The following is a 16,570-nucleotide window of genomic DNA, read 5'->3' as shown; positions in this document are numbered from 1 at the left end:
TAAGGTAACCCTGAAAAACTCTGATAAGTACAAAAATACACACACACACACACACACACACACACACACACACACACACACACACACAGAGTAAAATAGTACATATTTCATCAGATGTAATTATATGTGACTATATTTCCTGTAGCAACAGCAGAGCACTGCATTAGCAATGTCAAGGTTACGGATTTGATTCCTAGGGAATGCATGAACTGAGAATATGCATAGCCTGAATATAAGTTGTAGTATGTTTTTGGTATTTAATAAATTACACTTGTAATAAATTATAAATTATAATTTTTGATAATTTATCAAGGTCTTCATCAAGGATGCGGTCTTAGAAATTAGTTAAAAAAAAAGCTGTAAAAAAATGCTTTTATTTTTAAAGAAAAAGACTTGTAAAAATACCATACAGTTTTTAGAGAAAATTTGTTTTTTTATATGTACACATTGTATGTAACTTGTAAAATACTTATGGTGTAAATGTATGGTGTTTGCAAGCAAAACTATGAATTACTGTATAAATTACAGCGCAAAATAGTCAATTAAAACACAGATTTTGGTAGTTCAGATTGGTGTATTAACATTATATAATTTAATAAAATGTATGGTTTTAAGCTGTAAAAATGTACAAGCACCAAACTGCCATTCTGCAACACCTGACACATTTTCACATTTTTAGAGTGAATTTCTGGCAACCACAGCTGCTGTTTTACAGTGCAGGGAACACAGGAACTTAAAAGATGTATAGCTTGAATTTAATGTAAGTCTCTTTGGACACAAGCATGTGCCAAAAGTATAAAACGCATGTAAATTTAATGACACTTTTTGAATAAAAGATACTTATAAATATTAAACGACAACTTTTTCATCATCTTAGCTGGATATTTTCCCACTGAGAACCACCATAGTGTATTATGGGATTGCGTTCTCCTTCAAGGTCAAAAAACTGTATTTAAGAAGGGATAATAATGACGCTTTTTGTACCTACATAGGCAGTTCACTAGGCTTTAGACTAGAGCTTTTATTTGCATGTGATGATACAGGTGCTGCATACAGCATAAGCAAAAATTTAAAACCACTGTTGTTATGGAAATCCTGACAAAATGTCACAGAACTCTTCATATGGCCTATCAGCACCCCGTCTCCATTAAAAGGTTACATGGATGGTAATGTGTGGTGATGTTTTGAAAGAGAGAAGGTTTCTGGTGTTACCGAGACAGCGCGTCTCCATCCCGCTCCAGAGACCCGATGCCAGACATTCCCGTACAGTCGAGCCCATTAGAATGTAGCCCGAGTTGCAGGTAAAAATAGCGGTTGCTCCGAAGGTTGTCTGCGTTCCAATTTTCTTTCCATTAGGAGGAGTGGGCAGCTCTCCACACGAAATGACTGCAGTAAAAGGCAATAGAGAACAAAAATGAATCGACACAATCTTAAAGACAACACGTACGACTATGATTTACACCCCCGATAAAAAAAACTAAAACAGAAGAAATACAGATCAAAATGAGTAAAATATCTAAAATAGAATAAATATTTCTGAATGTATAAATCTCAGTTTTAAAAATGATCTGATTGTTCAATTGAAAAAAGATATTGCCTCTTAAACTGCTTCCTAACTAACTAGACTAAAGTAAAAAGCAATTCTATTTTTAATCACTTTTAAAAATAAAAATGTTACAGAAACATTAAATGTGACTGTTAAATTTTAGAAGATACTTTCCCATAAACTTCTTCAACTAACTATCTAGTAAAAGCAAACTAATTCTTCAATAGCTTGACCGTGTTTACCAGGTTTATAGCTTCAAAACTAAGTTAAATTTTGAGGAATTTAGTAGCAAGTAGCTAACTAACTAAAAGTAGAAGCAAGCTACTATATAAACTACTATATTTTATCATGTTTTATCCAGCCCGATCTCACAGCAGTTCGTACATATTTTACGAGGTGGCTAATTCGTACGAATTTTTGAAAAATCGCATGCATTTTATGAGTTGGCAAATTCGTATGAATTCATACGAAGAACCACACCTAACCCCGCCCCTAAACTTACCCGTCACAGAAATCGTACAAAATTGTACGAGTGAGGTCGTACAAATTCGTACAAATTAGCCACCTCGTAAAATACGTACAAATTGGCCGTGAGATAGCGTTGGTTTTATCATGTATATTTTACAATAAAAAAAGTTACAGAAACATAAATCTGATTGTTACATTTAAAAAATATACTTTCCCTTCAACTGCTTTAACTAGCTAGTAAAAACTAGGGCTGTGCAATTAATTGCATGCGATTGTCATGCGCATCTCGTCAGTAAAGCCGGACCCGTGATTGGTAGTAAATCTCTATCACCTGCTTTCAGATTGAGCGGCATTCACTACATAGAGCCGTAGTTCACTGACAATTAGGCAATATCGCGTTCATAATCACAAATGAATCGCATTCGATTATGAATGCGATATTGCCTAGCTTGTCAGTGAACTACGGCTCTGTGTATTAAATGCCGCTCCATCTGAAAGCAGGTGATGGCGATTTACTACCAATCACGGGACCAGCTTTACTGACTAGATGCACATGACAATCGCATGCGATTAATTGCACAGCCCTAGTAAAAACTAACTATTACTTCAAAAGAGTAGCTTAACTGTTTAAACAACATGTACGACTGTGATTTACACCTCTAAAAACACACCACGGATGAAACGCACAACAAAATGAGGACAATATCTCAAGAAGAACTGATTTCAGAATGGATCAATTGGAACTGACTTCTGAAGGGAGTCTTAAAAACATTTACCAGGTTTAAGGCTTCAATACTCAGAGCTGCTTTTGAGGAATTTAGTAGCAAATAGCTAATTTACTAAACGTGGAATAAGCTTCTATATTTGACGTTTTTACGATAAAAATGTTGCAAAAACAGAAGGTTTGATTGTTAAATTAAAAAAAGATACTGCTCCTTAAACTGCTTTAGTAAAAGCTAACTATTAAAGCTAACTAGCTACTAGTAAAAGATAACTATTCCTTCAAAAGTGTAGCTTGAATGATTAGACAACATGAAGAAATGCAGACCAAAATTAGGAAACTATCTCAAGAAGAATTTCAACGAGTAGTTAACCAACTACAAGTAGAAGTAATCTTCTATATTTGATAACTTTTTAATAAAAATCTAACAAAAATTTACAGAAATTGAAAAATATGCTGCCCCTAAAATGTTTTAATGTAATTAGCCAGTAATAGCTCACTACTACTTTAAAAGTGCAGTTTTAAACTGAGTAGTTTGAGTCTTGGGAAGCAACAATTTCCAAGTAGCTTTCTTAACCACCCATAACCAGCTGAAAATATCAGGAGCTGAACGTTTGAGCTGACAGGAGATCAGGGATGTATTATATATGTGATACACTGTTCAGGAGCGTTTACTCATGCAGGAAAACCACAGCGGCATCATCATTTCATCTGTTATCAACTTCTCATCATCTTCACTCTGATTGTTGTTGTTTTTTAAAATTGACGCTGCAGTCTTCTCGCCAGGGTGCAGGATCCTGTCAGACGCCATCAGTCATAAAGCGCCTCTAATGTTTAGATTGTGGCTCTCATATGGGAGCCATAAACACATTCATTACATCTGTAGTTACAGCAGACGCACAGCATTGATAACTCAACCATCTGAGGATGGCACCTGCCGAAGGTAGACTGCGATAGTAACAGACAACTGGCTTTACTCAGGATTCTCGACTCATTCAGCTGTGTGTTTTTTTAATTGCATGTTAAAGGAATAGCTTATCCAAAAATGAATAAAATAAATGGATAAAATATGAGTCTATAGTCCATAAAAACGCTTCCTCCAGTGAAGAGGATGCAGAGGTGAGCAAGTGATGTAATGGACTGGAGTGGTGTGGATTAGTGTGGTGTTTTTATCAGCTGTTTGGACTCTCATTCTGACGGCACCCATTCTCTGCAGAGGATCCATTGGTGAACATGTGATGTAACGCTACATTTCTCCAAATCTGTTTGGATAAACATACAAACTGATCTACATCTTGGATGGCCCGAGGGTGAGTAAATTTTCATCAAATTTTCATTTTTAGGTGAACTATTCCTTTAAACAGCCTATATAGTGGAGAATATACAGGGCCAAATTCATTTCAGTATTGTGATGGCACCATATAAAGCATCCTGGGAAATTAGTACTTTTGATTCCATAAGACATAAAGAATACAATGGAGGTACTGGACAAGTTCGTATTTCTTTCTCTATTTGTCACTTCCTGGCAAATCCATAGAGCTTTTTAGCACAAGTGCAAAACTAAATAAATAAAAATTGCCATGGATGCATGTTATGTGCGCAATTGTTTCTATTTAATTATATTTAATTTAATATAAAAATTAGATAAAGCAACGTTTAAGTGTTTAAGAAAACAAAAATATCACATTCTGGAAAATTTATGAAAAATAATATTGGAAATGGAATCTAAAGTCACTGGGGAAACCACTAAATGTAATAAAGTACTTGCAGTTTAACTCTGAATGCAACATTTATACACAAGTCTATGTGCATTTTGTTAAAAAAGGGCAGATTATTTACATTTGCATTCCGCATATTTGATTCAATTCTAAAATAAAAATCTGTGGACGAAAACTTGATGCTATATGCATTTTATAATGTTCATGCAGCCACTGAGAATTATGGGAAATGTTTTCTGGTTGCACAATCCTCTCGCCTCATAAACCATGTAAATGAGTAGTATTTTCTGGCAAGCTGTTACAGCTAACAGTAAACTAAATGCATGCAACTAACTGAGCAGTCAACATTCTCAACTAAAACTTAAAAAAATCCTTAAAACTTAAAGAAATCTGTGCAGAAAATTGCGGAAAACGCCCCCGGATTCCATGAGTGTAGCAAAGCACCGCACACGCTGCTAATCTTTCACACTTCAGGACACAATTGACAAAATCATTAGCCTTGCAGTCTGCTTAGACTGACCTTAAAAACTGGCCAGACTAACAAGGCCTGGGAATTGTGTGTCATGATATGTACAGCATTAATGTTTGAGTAACAAATGAAGCGGATAACTCACTCTTGCAGCGAGGTCGCTCATTCCTCCAGCTCCACGTCCCATTGGATGTACAGTGAATGTGGGCGGGGCCGAGCCGGTAATAGCCGGCATTGCAAGTAAAGGCTACTTTAGTGCCGTATTCGTAACGAGAGCCATTGACGATCCTCCATTTGCCGTGATCCAGGGTGAAGGAGCCGATACTGGGACAGACCACAACTGAGAGGAAATCAGTAGCATGGTTATTAAAATATTTGTATGGAACTTAACAAACGCAATTTACAATTACGCAACCCTTTGCCACCCTTTTCTGAGCCTTTTTTGAAAATATTTGAAAATTCTGTCATCATTTATTCACCCTCCATTTGTTCCAAACCTGTATGAGTTTCTTTCATCTGCTGAATATAAAAGATATTTTGAAGAATATTGGTAACCCAACAAGATGATGGTAGCCACTGACTTCCATAGTATGGAAAACATTAGTATGAAGGTTTTGTTATGAATGTTCTTCAAAATATCTTTTTTTGTGTGTGTGTGTTTAACAAGCTGAAAGAAATTCATACAGGTTTGGCGCAACTCGAAGGTAAAGAAATAATGACAGAATTTTCATTTTTGGGTAAACTGTCCCTTTAAGTTTGGGGTTGAAAATCATTTATTTGATTAAAAATACAGTAAAAACAGTAATGTTATAAAATATTTTTACAATTTAAAATAACTGTTTTCTATTTCAATATATTTGAAAATGTAATTTATTCCTGTGATGTTGAAGTTGAATTTTCAGCATCATTACTCCAGTCTTATATGGTGCTCAAAAACATTTTTTTATAATTATCATTGTTGAAAAACAAAGTTGTATTGCTCCATATTTTTGTAGAAACTTTTTTCGGGATTCTCTGATGATGAGTTCAAAAAAACTGAATTTCGAAAATATAAATTTCGTAACAAATTGCTTTACTTTCAACTTTTGATAAATTTTGTACAACCTTGCAGAATAACAACATCCATTCTTTCAAAGAAAAAAAAAATCTTACTGACGTACTATTCGTCATGATTTGATTACCTACGTGCTACTGCTTGCCACTAGTATTAATAAGGCCATTCTCATAGCACTAGCATATAGATTAGTCTCAAAGCTAACAGACAAGGACTACAAGCCACAAAACTCCTATTCTGATTTCATGAGGGTCTTTAATATAACTCACTGTTACCAGACATGATCAGCATAACCATTAAAACCCTTAAATGCTTTGATCACTGGAAACCAGGACGTCTGTCTCACCTGTGCAGCGAGGGATTTTATTGTGGTTGCTCCACGTGCCGTCAGCCTGACACACGGTGCTGGTCACCTCTTTAGAGGACAGACGAAAGCCGTCGTTGCAGAAGTAGGTGGCTCGTGTTCCTGCTGAATAATCAGCAGCCAGCATGCCTCCGTTCACAGGGGCCACCGGGGGCCCACAGGACACAGCTAGAAAGACAATGAGATGAGCTTGACTTTGCATCGAAACCCTCAACAAAGAACATGAAATTAGTTCAGTTCCCTTTTGTTTTCCATGAAGAATGGCATACAGAGGATTTGGGAAATAGGAATTGATTCTTATTTAGAACTGATTCCACAAAAACCAAACTGGATTTTCTTTATGTTCACATCTGATAGCAGAACATCTGCAAAACACTGCGTCACATTTTTTCAAACTTCGGCATGAAAAACAAGAAACTTTTGAGGGTGCAACTAATTGCTTCCCACAATCAGAAAGTTTTGTAAATGCATCTTGTCATGTTATATATTCTGTGCTGCCTTCAGAGTGGAAATACGTGGCTTGCATTACATGCCTCACGGATAAACGAAATCCAAAGAATGGATTTAAAGAGAAAACAAAGACGGTGAAGCTGCAAATGCAAATAATGTGAATGCATAATAACCTGTTATTTCCCCCAATAATTATATAATACAATTTACTAGAAATCTGAAGAACAGATCTCTGAAGGGCAGTGAATACATTAAGAATTATTTCCCAAACTTTGTCCAATCCTTCTTCAAATCTGTCCACTCCAAATTACTATATATACACACACGCATATTAGAATCAGAAAGAGCTTGACTTGATCTGACTAAATGTACCTCAGTTTTTGAGTTAACATTGACAAAATTATCCACAAATAATGCATCGTCCAAAAAAAAAGTTGATAAAAAGATTAAATCCAAGATTTCGTAATAATAAAGCATAGTATGAAATGGTAACACTTAACAAAACGGTTCATTAGTTAACATTAGTGAACTACTTTAGCTAACATGAACTAAGAATGAACAATACTTCTAGCATTTATTAATCTTAGTTAATGTTAATTCCAACATTTACTAATGCATAACTAAAATCAAAAGTTGGGCTTGTTAACATTAGTTAATGCACTGTCAATTAACATGAATTAACAGTGAACAACTGTATTTTAATTACCTAACATTAACTAAGATTAATAAATACTGTAATAAATATATTGTTCATTGTTTGGGCCCCACTTTATATTAAGTGGCCTTAACAACTATGTACTTACATCAAAAAATAAGTACAATGTACCTACTGTGTACATATTGTATTGCAAAACACTTTTGCTGCTATTGAGGTGGGATACGGGTAAGGTTAGGGACAGGTTTGGTGGTATGGGTGGGTTTAAGGGTGGGGTAAGTTGTAAGGGATGGGTCAACATTGTAATTATAAATGTAATTACAGAAATTAATTACAGATGTAATTACATGCAGGTATTTAAAAAATATAAGTACAATGTAAAAACATGTATGTACACAATAAGTGCATTGTACCAAATTATTAATTTAAATGTAAGTACATAGTTGTTAAGGCCACTTAATATAAAGTGAATCCACTGTTTGTTCATACAAACATTAACTAACATTAACTAATGGAACCTTATTGTAAAGTGCTACCTACTAAATTAACCAGAATTTTTTAAAAGGCAGATCTTTTTTTTTTTTTTACCAGGAACACCAAATTAGGTGACGGATTTTCAGCGCAGCACAAGGGTTAAGAAATGTCCATCCAAGAAACTCCAATACAGATACTTCCCTTTACAATGGCAGTTCATTAATATCAGCTTCCTCGTTAACCTATCCACAAAAGCCAGTCTCAAAAATAATTGGACCAAAGCACTGACGCACACACACCTATGTGGCTAGTTTTCCAGCAGATGAGAGCAGGTGAGGTCATTGCCATCGATTCAGTTACCGCTGAGTGAACTTTGAATTAGCACTTTCCCTACAGAGACCAGGATGTGCAAAACAACCTATTGTCAAAACTAGTAAGTGGATCGTCTAAACAACTAGTCAACCAGCTGTCTTAAGTCTTAAGATCTGGCAGTCTGTCATACAATCCCTGAAATTAGTCGAATCCAGTTTCTTAATTACAGGAAGTGGCATCATTTTGGAGAGAAAACAAACATTAGTACAGTAAATATTAGCAGAGGATTTGTCGAATTATGTGATGTTTTGCAGTGATGTTAGTGGGTTTATGTCACTCTAAAACATCCATCCTGTTTGATAAAATCACAGAAAACTGTTTATTACCAACATTTCATAAAATGCCTGTTAAGTGTTTTTATTAATTATTTCTTACATTGAAACACCAACACATTCATTTTAAAAGTTAGCAAAGCAGGAATGACACTCCACCGCATTTGACCTCATCAAGTCCACACAGTGAATGGAAGGTCTAAACATGGTCATGTGTGAGCAAACAGAGCTGTAATTAGCCAGCATGGCAAAAATGTGCAGTTAAAGAAATGGAAAAGGTGCTGGAGTTTGCTCAAAGCAAAATCAATACAGCGATGCAACATAATAGGTTGTCCAATTACTGAGTGCTAAAATTCGAATCAAATATATTCAACAAAACAACAGCGCTCGTATTCCTTCATTCATTCGGCCGTATTAATTAGCCGGAAACAAAGAGACGATTGATCAGTGATGCTGGCATCTGACACGGTCTGTCTTTGCAGCAATTCAATCTCAATAACATTCCAAATCAACACAAAACGCCACATCTGGAAAGAATCATATCAAATATTCTAGTAATGCAGTTGCTTTCTTGATACTAGCTAATGAATGTCAACAGAAACAAAAATAGCTGAGAATATTGGTGTCTTCAGATTAATTAATTACCTAAACATTTACATTTAGTCATTTAGCAGACGCTTTTATCCAAAGCGACTTACAAATGAGGACAATAAAAGCAGTCAAAACTAACAAAAGATCAACAATATATAAGTGCAAATCATAAGTCTCGGTTAGCCTAACGCAGTGCACGTAGCAAGGTGTAGATATATAATACACACACACACATATATATACACACACACACACACACACAAAGAAAAACAAGTAGATAGAATAGAAAAAATAGAAAGCTAGTGTTTTTGTTTTTTGTTGTTTAAAAAAAAAATATATAAAGTAGAATTAAAATAGAATAGAAAGTGTTAGAGTTAGAGGGTCAAATAAAGATGGAACAGATGTGTTTTTAGTCGTTTCTTGAAGATGGTTAAGGACTCAGCTGCTGGGATTGAGTTGGGCAGGTCATTCCACCAGGAGGGAACAGTTAATGAAAAAGTCAGTGAAAGTGATTTTGTGCCTCTTTGAAATGGCACAATAATACGCCGTTCACTTGCAGAACGCAAGCTTCTAGAGGGCACATAACTCTGAAGTAATTAATTTAGGTAAAGGGGTGTAGAGCCAGTGGTGGTTTTGTAGGCAAACATTAATGCCTTGAATTTTATGTGAGCAGCTACTGGTAGCCAGTGCAAATTTATGAACAGAGGCGTGACATGCGTTCTTTTCGGCTCATTAAAGATTAATCTTGCAGCGGCATTTTGGATTAATTGTAGAGGTTTGATAGAAGTGGCTGGAAGACCTGCCAAGAGAGCATTGCAATAGTCCAGCCTGGATAGAACAAGAGCTTGAACAAGGAGTTGTGTTGCATGTTCTGAAAGAAAGGGCCTGATCTTCCTAATGTTGTATAAAGCAAATCTGCAGGACCGGGCAGTTTTAGCAATGTGGTCTGAGAAATTCAGCTTATCATCAATCACAACTCCAAGGTTTCTAGCTGTTTTTGAAGGAGTTATGGTTGTTGAGCCTAACTGGATGCTGAAAGTTTGATAAAGTGATGGGTTTGTTGAAACCACAAGCAGTTCTGTCTTAGCCAGGTTGAGTTGAAGGTGATGGTCCTTCATCCAACAAGAAATGTCTGTTAGACATGCTGAGATGCGAGCAGCTATCGTCGGATCATCAGGATCTTTATATGAAACATACAAAACTTTGAGAAATAGTTCACCCAGAATAGAAATGTATGTTATTTACTCATGTTTGTCATTACATTTTTGGGTGCCTTTTTTAATTTATACTTATTATATTGAGTTTTATATTGTATGATCACCTCTCTTATCTAGCAAGCACCAGCCCACTGTTTCAGAAACTACAAATTCAAAACCTTAAAAAATGGCCTTCAAATATATCAATTTATTTTCTTCCTTCAGCAGATTCTCCTCCTGGACTGTTTCCAGAATTATAACACAATGAGGTCCTGCTATCTTGATCCGTCTGCTCCTTCACTTTTTCATAGTGTTAAAATCTGCTCAAAATTCATATCCTTTCTCAGTAGCCCATTCACCCTTTATTATTTTGTTTTGCTCTTTTTTTCATGCTCTTTTTTGCTCTCATTTTCGAGTGGTGATTTATTTTTGATTTGAGTGAAGGTAATTGAACATGCCCCTCTGGGCTTTTTTCCCTGACAGAAATTATGTTGTTCCACTATTTGTTATATGAAAATAAAGCAACAATTTAATATATAGTGTGTGTGTGTGTGTGTGTGTGACCCTGGACCACAAAACCAGTCCTAAGTGTAAAATTTTCGAAATTGAGCTGAATAAATAAGCTTTCCACTGATGTATGGTTTGTTAGGATAGGACAATATTTGGCCGAGATACAACTATTTGGAAATCTGGAATCTGAGGGTGCAAAAAATATAAAAATATTGAGAAAATTGCTTATAAAGTTGTTGAAATTAAGTTCTTAGCAATGCATATTACTAATCAAAAATAAAGTTTTGATATATTTATGGTAGGAAATTTACAAAATATCTTCATGGAACATGATCTTTACTTAATATCCTAATGATTTTTGGCATAAAAGAAAAATCGATAATTTTGACCCATACAATGTATTTTTGGCTATTGCTACAAATATACCTGTACAACTTAAGACTGGTTTTGTGGTTCAGGGTCACACACACATATATATATATATATATAATAATATATATATATATATGACATAATGAATGTCCTCGATGAAGCACAAAAATGTTAAAAGTACAATACAGAGCTGTGAGTTTTGCCAGTGAAGGTTAAATCAAACAATACTTGAGCACAAGTTATTGTCAGTTAAATTAGCCTTCACGGTCAACTCAAGGAAATGCAATTTTTGTAAACTCAAGAAAATAATAACAAAGACAACACCTTGACATGCTGGCAAAGATGAGTCCCAGGCCAGATAACCGAACTCAGTTCTCTTGCAGACGGCCATATTTTTCCCAATGAGCCTGTAGCCGCGGTCACAGGCCCAGCGGACGACGCTGTTGACGTGGCCGCCCGTCTGGCTGACCACGAAACCGTGCTGCGGAGAGTCTGGGGTGCTGCAGTACATCGCTACAGATGATAGAACGGATCATTAAGCACTCACACAATATTGACTCAACACATCATCATTATCACAGATAAATAATTGGCAACACTTTACAATAATCATTAAACCCATTATTGCATAATCATGACATTTTAAACTATTTCAGTGTACATTATCTGTTAACAGTACATAATTTAATGCGTGTTCATTTTACAAATTAACAACAATAATAATACTTTGACATTATATAATATACAAGTATTATTTAATATATATTAATTACATATAATATAAAAAAAATAATTATATTAACAATAAAGTGTTACTAAATATTTCTAATCTAACTGTGCCTTCAAGCCTTGTTGCAATAATCATATTTACAAGTTAAGAATTACCAGCGTAAAACATTGTAATCAATATTTATATTAATTACATATTATATAATAAATTATATTAACAATAAAGCGTTACTAAATATTTCTACTCTAATTGTGCCTTTAAGTCTTGTTGCAATTATCATATTTACAAGTTAATTACCACCAGTGGGAAACGTTGAGCCCAGATTTTTTTTCACATTGGTGGAGTGTAAATTAAAGTATCAAGGTATGTTATACAGATTATGAGCTGAAAGGCATGTGCAACAAAAATACATTTCCTATCATTCTCTGTGTTGTCATGAGAATGCATAAATATCAAGTGCACAAATGTGCATCCTTTTCCTTTTGTTGCTTTAGCACTAAAAAAACACCCCGTGTCTGTCAGTAAAAAATGAATATAAAATTGCACAATGCATCTACTGTATTTTATTCTTTCACATCATAATTACAACTTCTGAATGTTTCCCAGGAGGATCTGAAAGCAGCATATGACTTCTTTTACACATCTTGTGTCTGCAGCACGTAAGCGTCACAGAGTCATTTCATTACATCTTCAGCAATAAAGTAAAATAATGGAGTGAACTACTTACCAATGTTTGAAAACACATGCACAACCAACACGCAGCGACAGGCACAAAACAACACTTTCTACTCAATTCAGGTCTGACTGAAACTATGATTTGAGCAGTGCTCCTCCTCATCTATGTACTGTATATTGAATTTAAAGTATGAAATTTAGAGTTTTTAATTGCAACTGAAATACTATTTTTAAGGAAATACTGATATGTTGTAATGCATTGTGGTTATTATCAGCACTTTCTATTAAACTCAAGTTTGACTGAAACCAGGTTAGACTTGTTAGACTTATGCACATCTATCATGTTATTTATGCATTGCCCGAGAATTTGCATAAAAGATGTGGCTTGAAACTGGCTGGTGTGGGAGTTCAACGCACACCTCTGTTTGCTGTTTTCCTTACATGCTGCTAATTAAGCAGGATGTGTGAAACAGGCCTGACATGTGAGGTCTAACATACATATTTCTCAAGTGCACTGTAAAATTTGTTTAATGATTTAATTACATTCTTCAGAATTATAGGCCTATATTGTTTTTTTTTATTTTTTATATACAAATATCTGAACTATCGTTGATCCTATATCTTCTGAATCTCTTATATTCTTCTTAAAATAATGTCTAACTTGAAGATAACGGAAAAAGTATTGTTTATCTAAGTTGTTGGAAACTCTCTAGCCCACTCTCGGTAGAAATAAGGCAGAAGGATGTTATACCTTGTAAACTCCATTGCTTAAACCTTAGATCCAGTCTTGCTGGTTTAAACTGTAAGTCATGTTCCACCCATCTTAGTATCCTTCCTTGTCTTTCAATTTTAGGATTCCTTAATTCTTTATACCAAATTTCCAATGGAATCTTTGTCCAACGGTTCAATTTATGTGACTGTGTCTGCTGCAAGTTTCTATCTCCTAGTAACGCTTGAAGGGGTAATTCAAGTTGTGACTGTTCAAAGTCCTTCCACTTTGCACTATATTCATCGTTACACCAGCAAGCCAAGTGTCTTAGCTGTGCTGCCTTATAGTAACCGTCTAATGATGGCAGACCTCTCCCACCCTTATCCTTAGGAAGTTGTAGAGTGTTAAATCGCACTCTTGGCCGCCCACTCTTCCAAATGAAGCGTGATATTAGTTTTTTCCATTCATCAAATTGCCTTTTTGGTATTTCTATTGGTAAAGCTTGAAAAAGAAAAAGTAATCGTGGCAATATATTCATCTTTATTATCTCTATTCGGTTGTATAGATCTAAAGGTAGGAGAAGCCATCTGTTCAAGTCCATTTTTATGATTTCTGTAATGGGACAATAGTTAACTTTATAGATGTTTGATAGGTCTGCAGGAATTTGAACTCCAAGATATCTGATGGAGGATGTATTCCATTTAAATGTGTATTCATTACGTATTTTATTACTTGGATTATAATTACACAAGAGAGTCTGGGTTTTATGTATATTTAGTTTAGTATAATCCAATTTTTTCAAGAGAGTACATCACTTTGGGTAAGCTAAGTTCTGGGTATGTAAGAAACAGTAATACATCATCAGCGTATAAACAAATCTTGTGTTCTATATCTTTAACTACCACTCCTCTTATTTCTATATCGTCTCTGAGTAGCTGTGCCAGTGGTTCGATAAATAACGCAAACAGGGTAGGGCTTAACGGGCACCCTTGTCGACATCCCCTTTCTAAAATAATATGTTCCGAAATGTCACCATTAATTTTAATTCTTGCTATTGGGTTTGAATATAAAGATTTAAATATTCTAATAGTGTCATTTTCAAATCCAAAACGTAACAAAACTGAGTATAGAAAGTCCCAACTCACTGAGTCAAACGCTTTTTCTGCATCTAGACTAATTAGAAGGGTAGAAGTTTTATTCTGAAATATATAATCAATTATGTGTAGGGCTCGCCATATGTTATCATATGTCTGTCTTTGTTTTATGAAACCTGTTTGATCTGTATCTATTAAATCTGGAAGAATATGTTCTAATCGTTTAGCCAGTATATATGTATAAAGTCTGTAATCAATATTTAGGACTGAAATAGGTCTATACGAATTACATTCTATCGGATCTTTTCCTTCTTTTAGAATTACAGATATTACAGCCTCTTTCCAGGATCTAGGGGGGTCACCAGCAGAAAAACCATCCATTCCTGGTACTTTATTTGTTTTAAGCTTTGATATAGCCTTACTTATTTCTTCTATTGTTATATTTTGAGTTAATATTTTGTTTTGCATTGATCCAATTGATGGTAAATCCAATGTGTGCAGAAATTCTTGTATTCTTGTGGAGTGAATATAATTTTTCTGCGTATATAATTCCTTATAGTACTTTTCAAAAGCCTGTTGTATTTCTTCCAATTTATGACATATCTTTTTAGTTCTGGGATCTCTAATTTTAAATATACTCCTCTCTGCCTGCTGCTTCCTTATTCTCCAAGCCATAAGCTTTTTTGCTTTCGGACCGTTTTCATAAAATCTCTGCTTTATGAATTTCAGTTTTAGTTGTACTTGCTCATTATATATTCTATTAAGCTCTGATTGAACTTCTTTTATCCTTGTCAAAATAGTTGGATAATTTTTCCTACCATAATTATTCTCTAACTCTTTAAGTTTTGTGTTCAAGGCCTATATTGTTTTTTAAAGCAACTTCTATTACATTTCCTGAATTGTATGTTACACAAACATTTGGACACAAACACATGGACAGATGGGACATGGACTTGGACGAAGTTGTCATGGACATGACAGACAAAAGGTCACGAGAGACACATAGAACTGAAAGGAATTAACAATCGGGGATACATACTTTGATACTCACCCACGTAAGTGATACGAAAGCCCTTTTTGTTGGTGCCATGATCAGATGACCAGCGGAGAAACAGCTGGTGACCGGTGGTGGTGATGTTGAAGGGCACGCTGAGATCTCCGCTCAACACAGCCAGACTGTGACTGTAAATATTGGGCCCTTCAAAAAATAAAACAAATTAAAAACAGTTTGGCATTTCCAATGTAAATAAAGCAGCAAAGAAATGTTCTTAAAGTTATGTACAAGGACAGTTTGAAGAAGTTTGCAAACTGCTTATTCAAGAGACGGAATGCAATTCGGAATTCAATGATGTCATCGTCGCTGATGGTTCGATTTTGACATTCTGACAGAATCAATGCAACATTTTCAAAATTGAAGGAACAGTTCATAAAAAAATGAAAATTTGCTGAAAATTGACTCACCTTCAGGCCATCCAAAATGTAGACAAGTTAGTTTCTTATTTTGAATGGAATTTGAGAAATTTAGCATTACAACACTTTCTCATGCAGTGAATGGGTGCCGTCAGAATGAGAGTCCAAACAGCTGATAAAAACATCACAATAATCCACACCCCTCCAGTCCACCAATTAACATCTTGTGAAGTGAAAAAAGCGGTGTTTTAAATTTTTATTTTTAAAAAAAAAATCATCATTAGGGCATTTTAACTTTAAACTTTCGCTTCTGGCCAAAATACCAGTCCATAATCCATAATAACACTTCCACCAGTGAAAAAGTCCATCCTCTGTTGACCACTCACATTAAAATCCACCCACATATTTGATTAGAACTGTTTTTGGAACTGTTTATGCACTGTGCTTGATCTGTGCATATTTCTCTCGTGATTCAGACGAGATGACAAGACTTTTTTTCACTGGAGAAAGCAATATTATGGACTCGTATTTTACCCGAAGCAACGGTTTGAAGTTAAAATGCCAAGCACACAGTTTTTCAATTCACAAGTTGTTAACTGATGGACTGGAGTGGTGTGGATTACTTCTGGATTACTGTGATGTTTTTATCAGCTGTTTGGACTCTCATACTGACGGCACCCATTCACTGCAGAGCAAGTGGTGTAATGGCAAATTTCTCCA

The 16,570-nt window shown here is 35.1% G+C and overlaps 1 protein-coding gene across 1 annotated transcript in view; it reads right to left on the bottom strand.

The window, feature by feature from the left end:
- The window catches only part of LOC107592166 (CUB and sushi domain-containing protein 3-like), a 223,387-nt gene that overhangs the window by 59,763 nt on the left and 147,054 nt on the right, over nucleotides 1–16,570 (bottom strand). The window contains exons 43-47 of the mRNA XM_016281569.1: nucleotides 15,492–15,638; nucleotides 11,557–11,745; nucleotides 6,323–6,508; nucleotides 5,068–5,262; nucleotides 1,213–1,386 (exon numbers count right to left, since the gene is read on the bottom strand). Of these exons, the coding sequence (XP_016137055.1) occupies nucleotides 1,213–1,386; nucleotides 5,068–5,262; nucleotides 6,323–6,508; nucleotides 11,557–11,745; nucleotides 15,492–15,638 (891 nt within the window). The remainder of the gene's footprint in view (nucleotides 1–1,212; nucleotides 1,387–5,067; nucleotides 5,263–6,322; nucleotides 6,509–11,556; nucleotides 11,746–15,491; nucleotides 15,639–16,570) is intronic.

This window comes from Sinocyclocheilus grahami, unplaced genomic scaffold (assembly GCF_001515645.1).
Source record: "Sinocyclocheilus grahami isolate Dianchi unplaced genomic scaffold, SAMN03320097.WGS_v1.1 scaffold150.1, whole genome shotgun sequence".
NCBI classification, from domain to species: domain Eukaryota; kingdom Metazoa; phylum Chordata; class Actinopteri; order Cypriniformes; family Cyprinidae; genus Sinocyclocheilus; species Sinocyclocheilus grahami.
The sequence above is the reverse complement of the archived record's forward strand: the minus strand, read 5'-3'. Positions and strand labels throughout refer to the sequence as shown.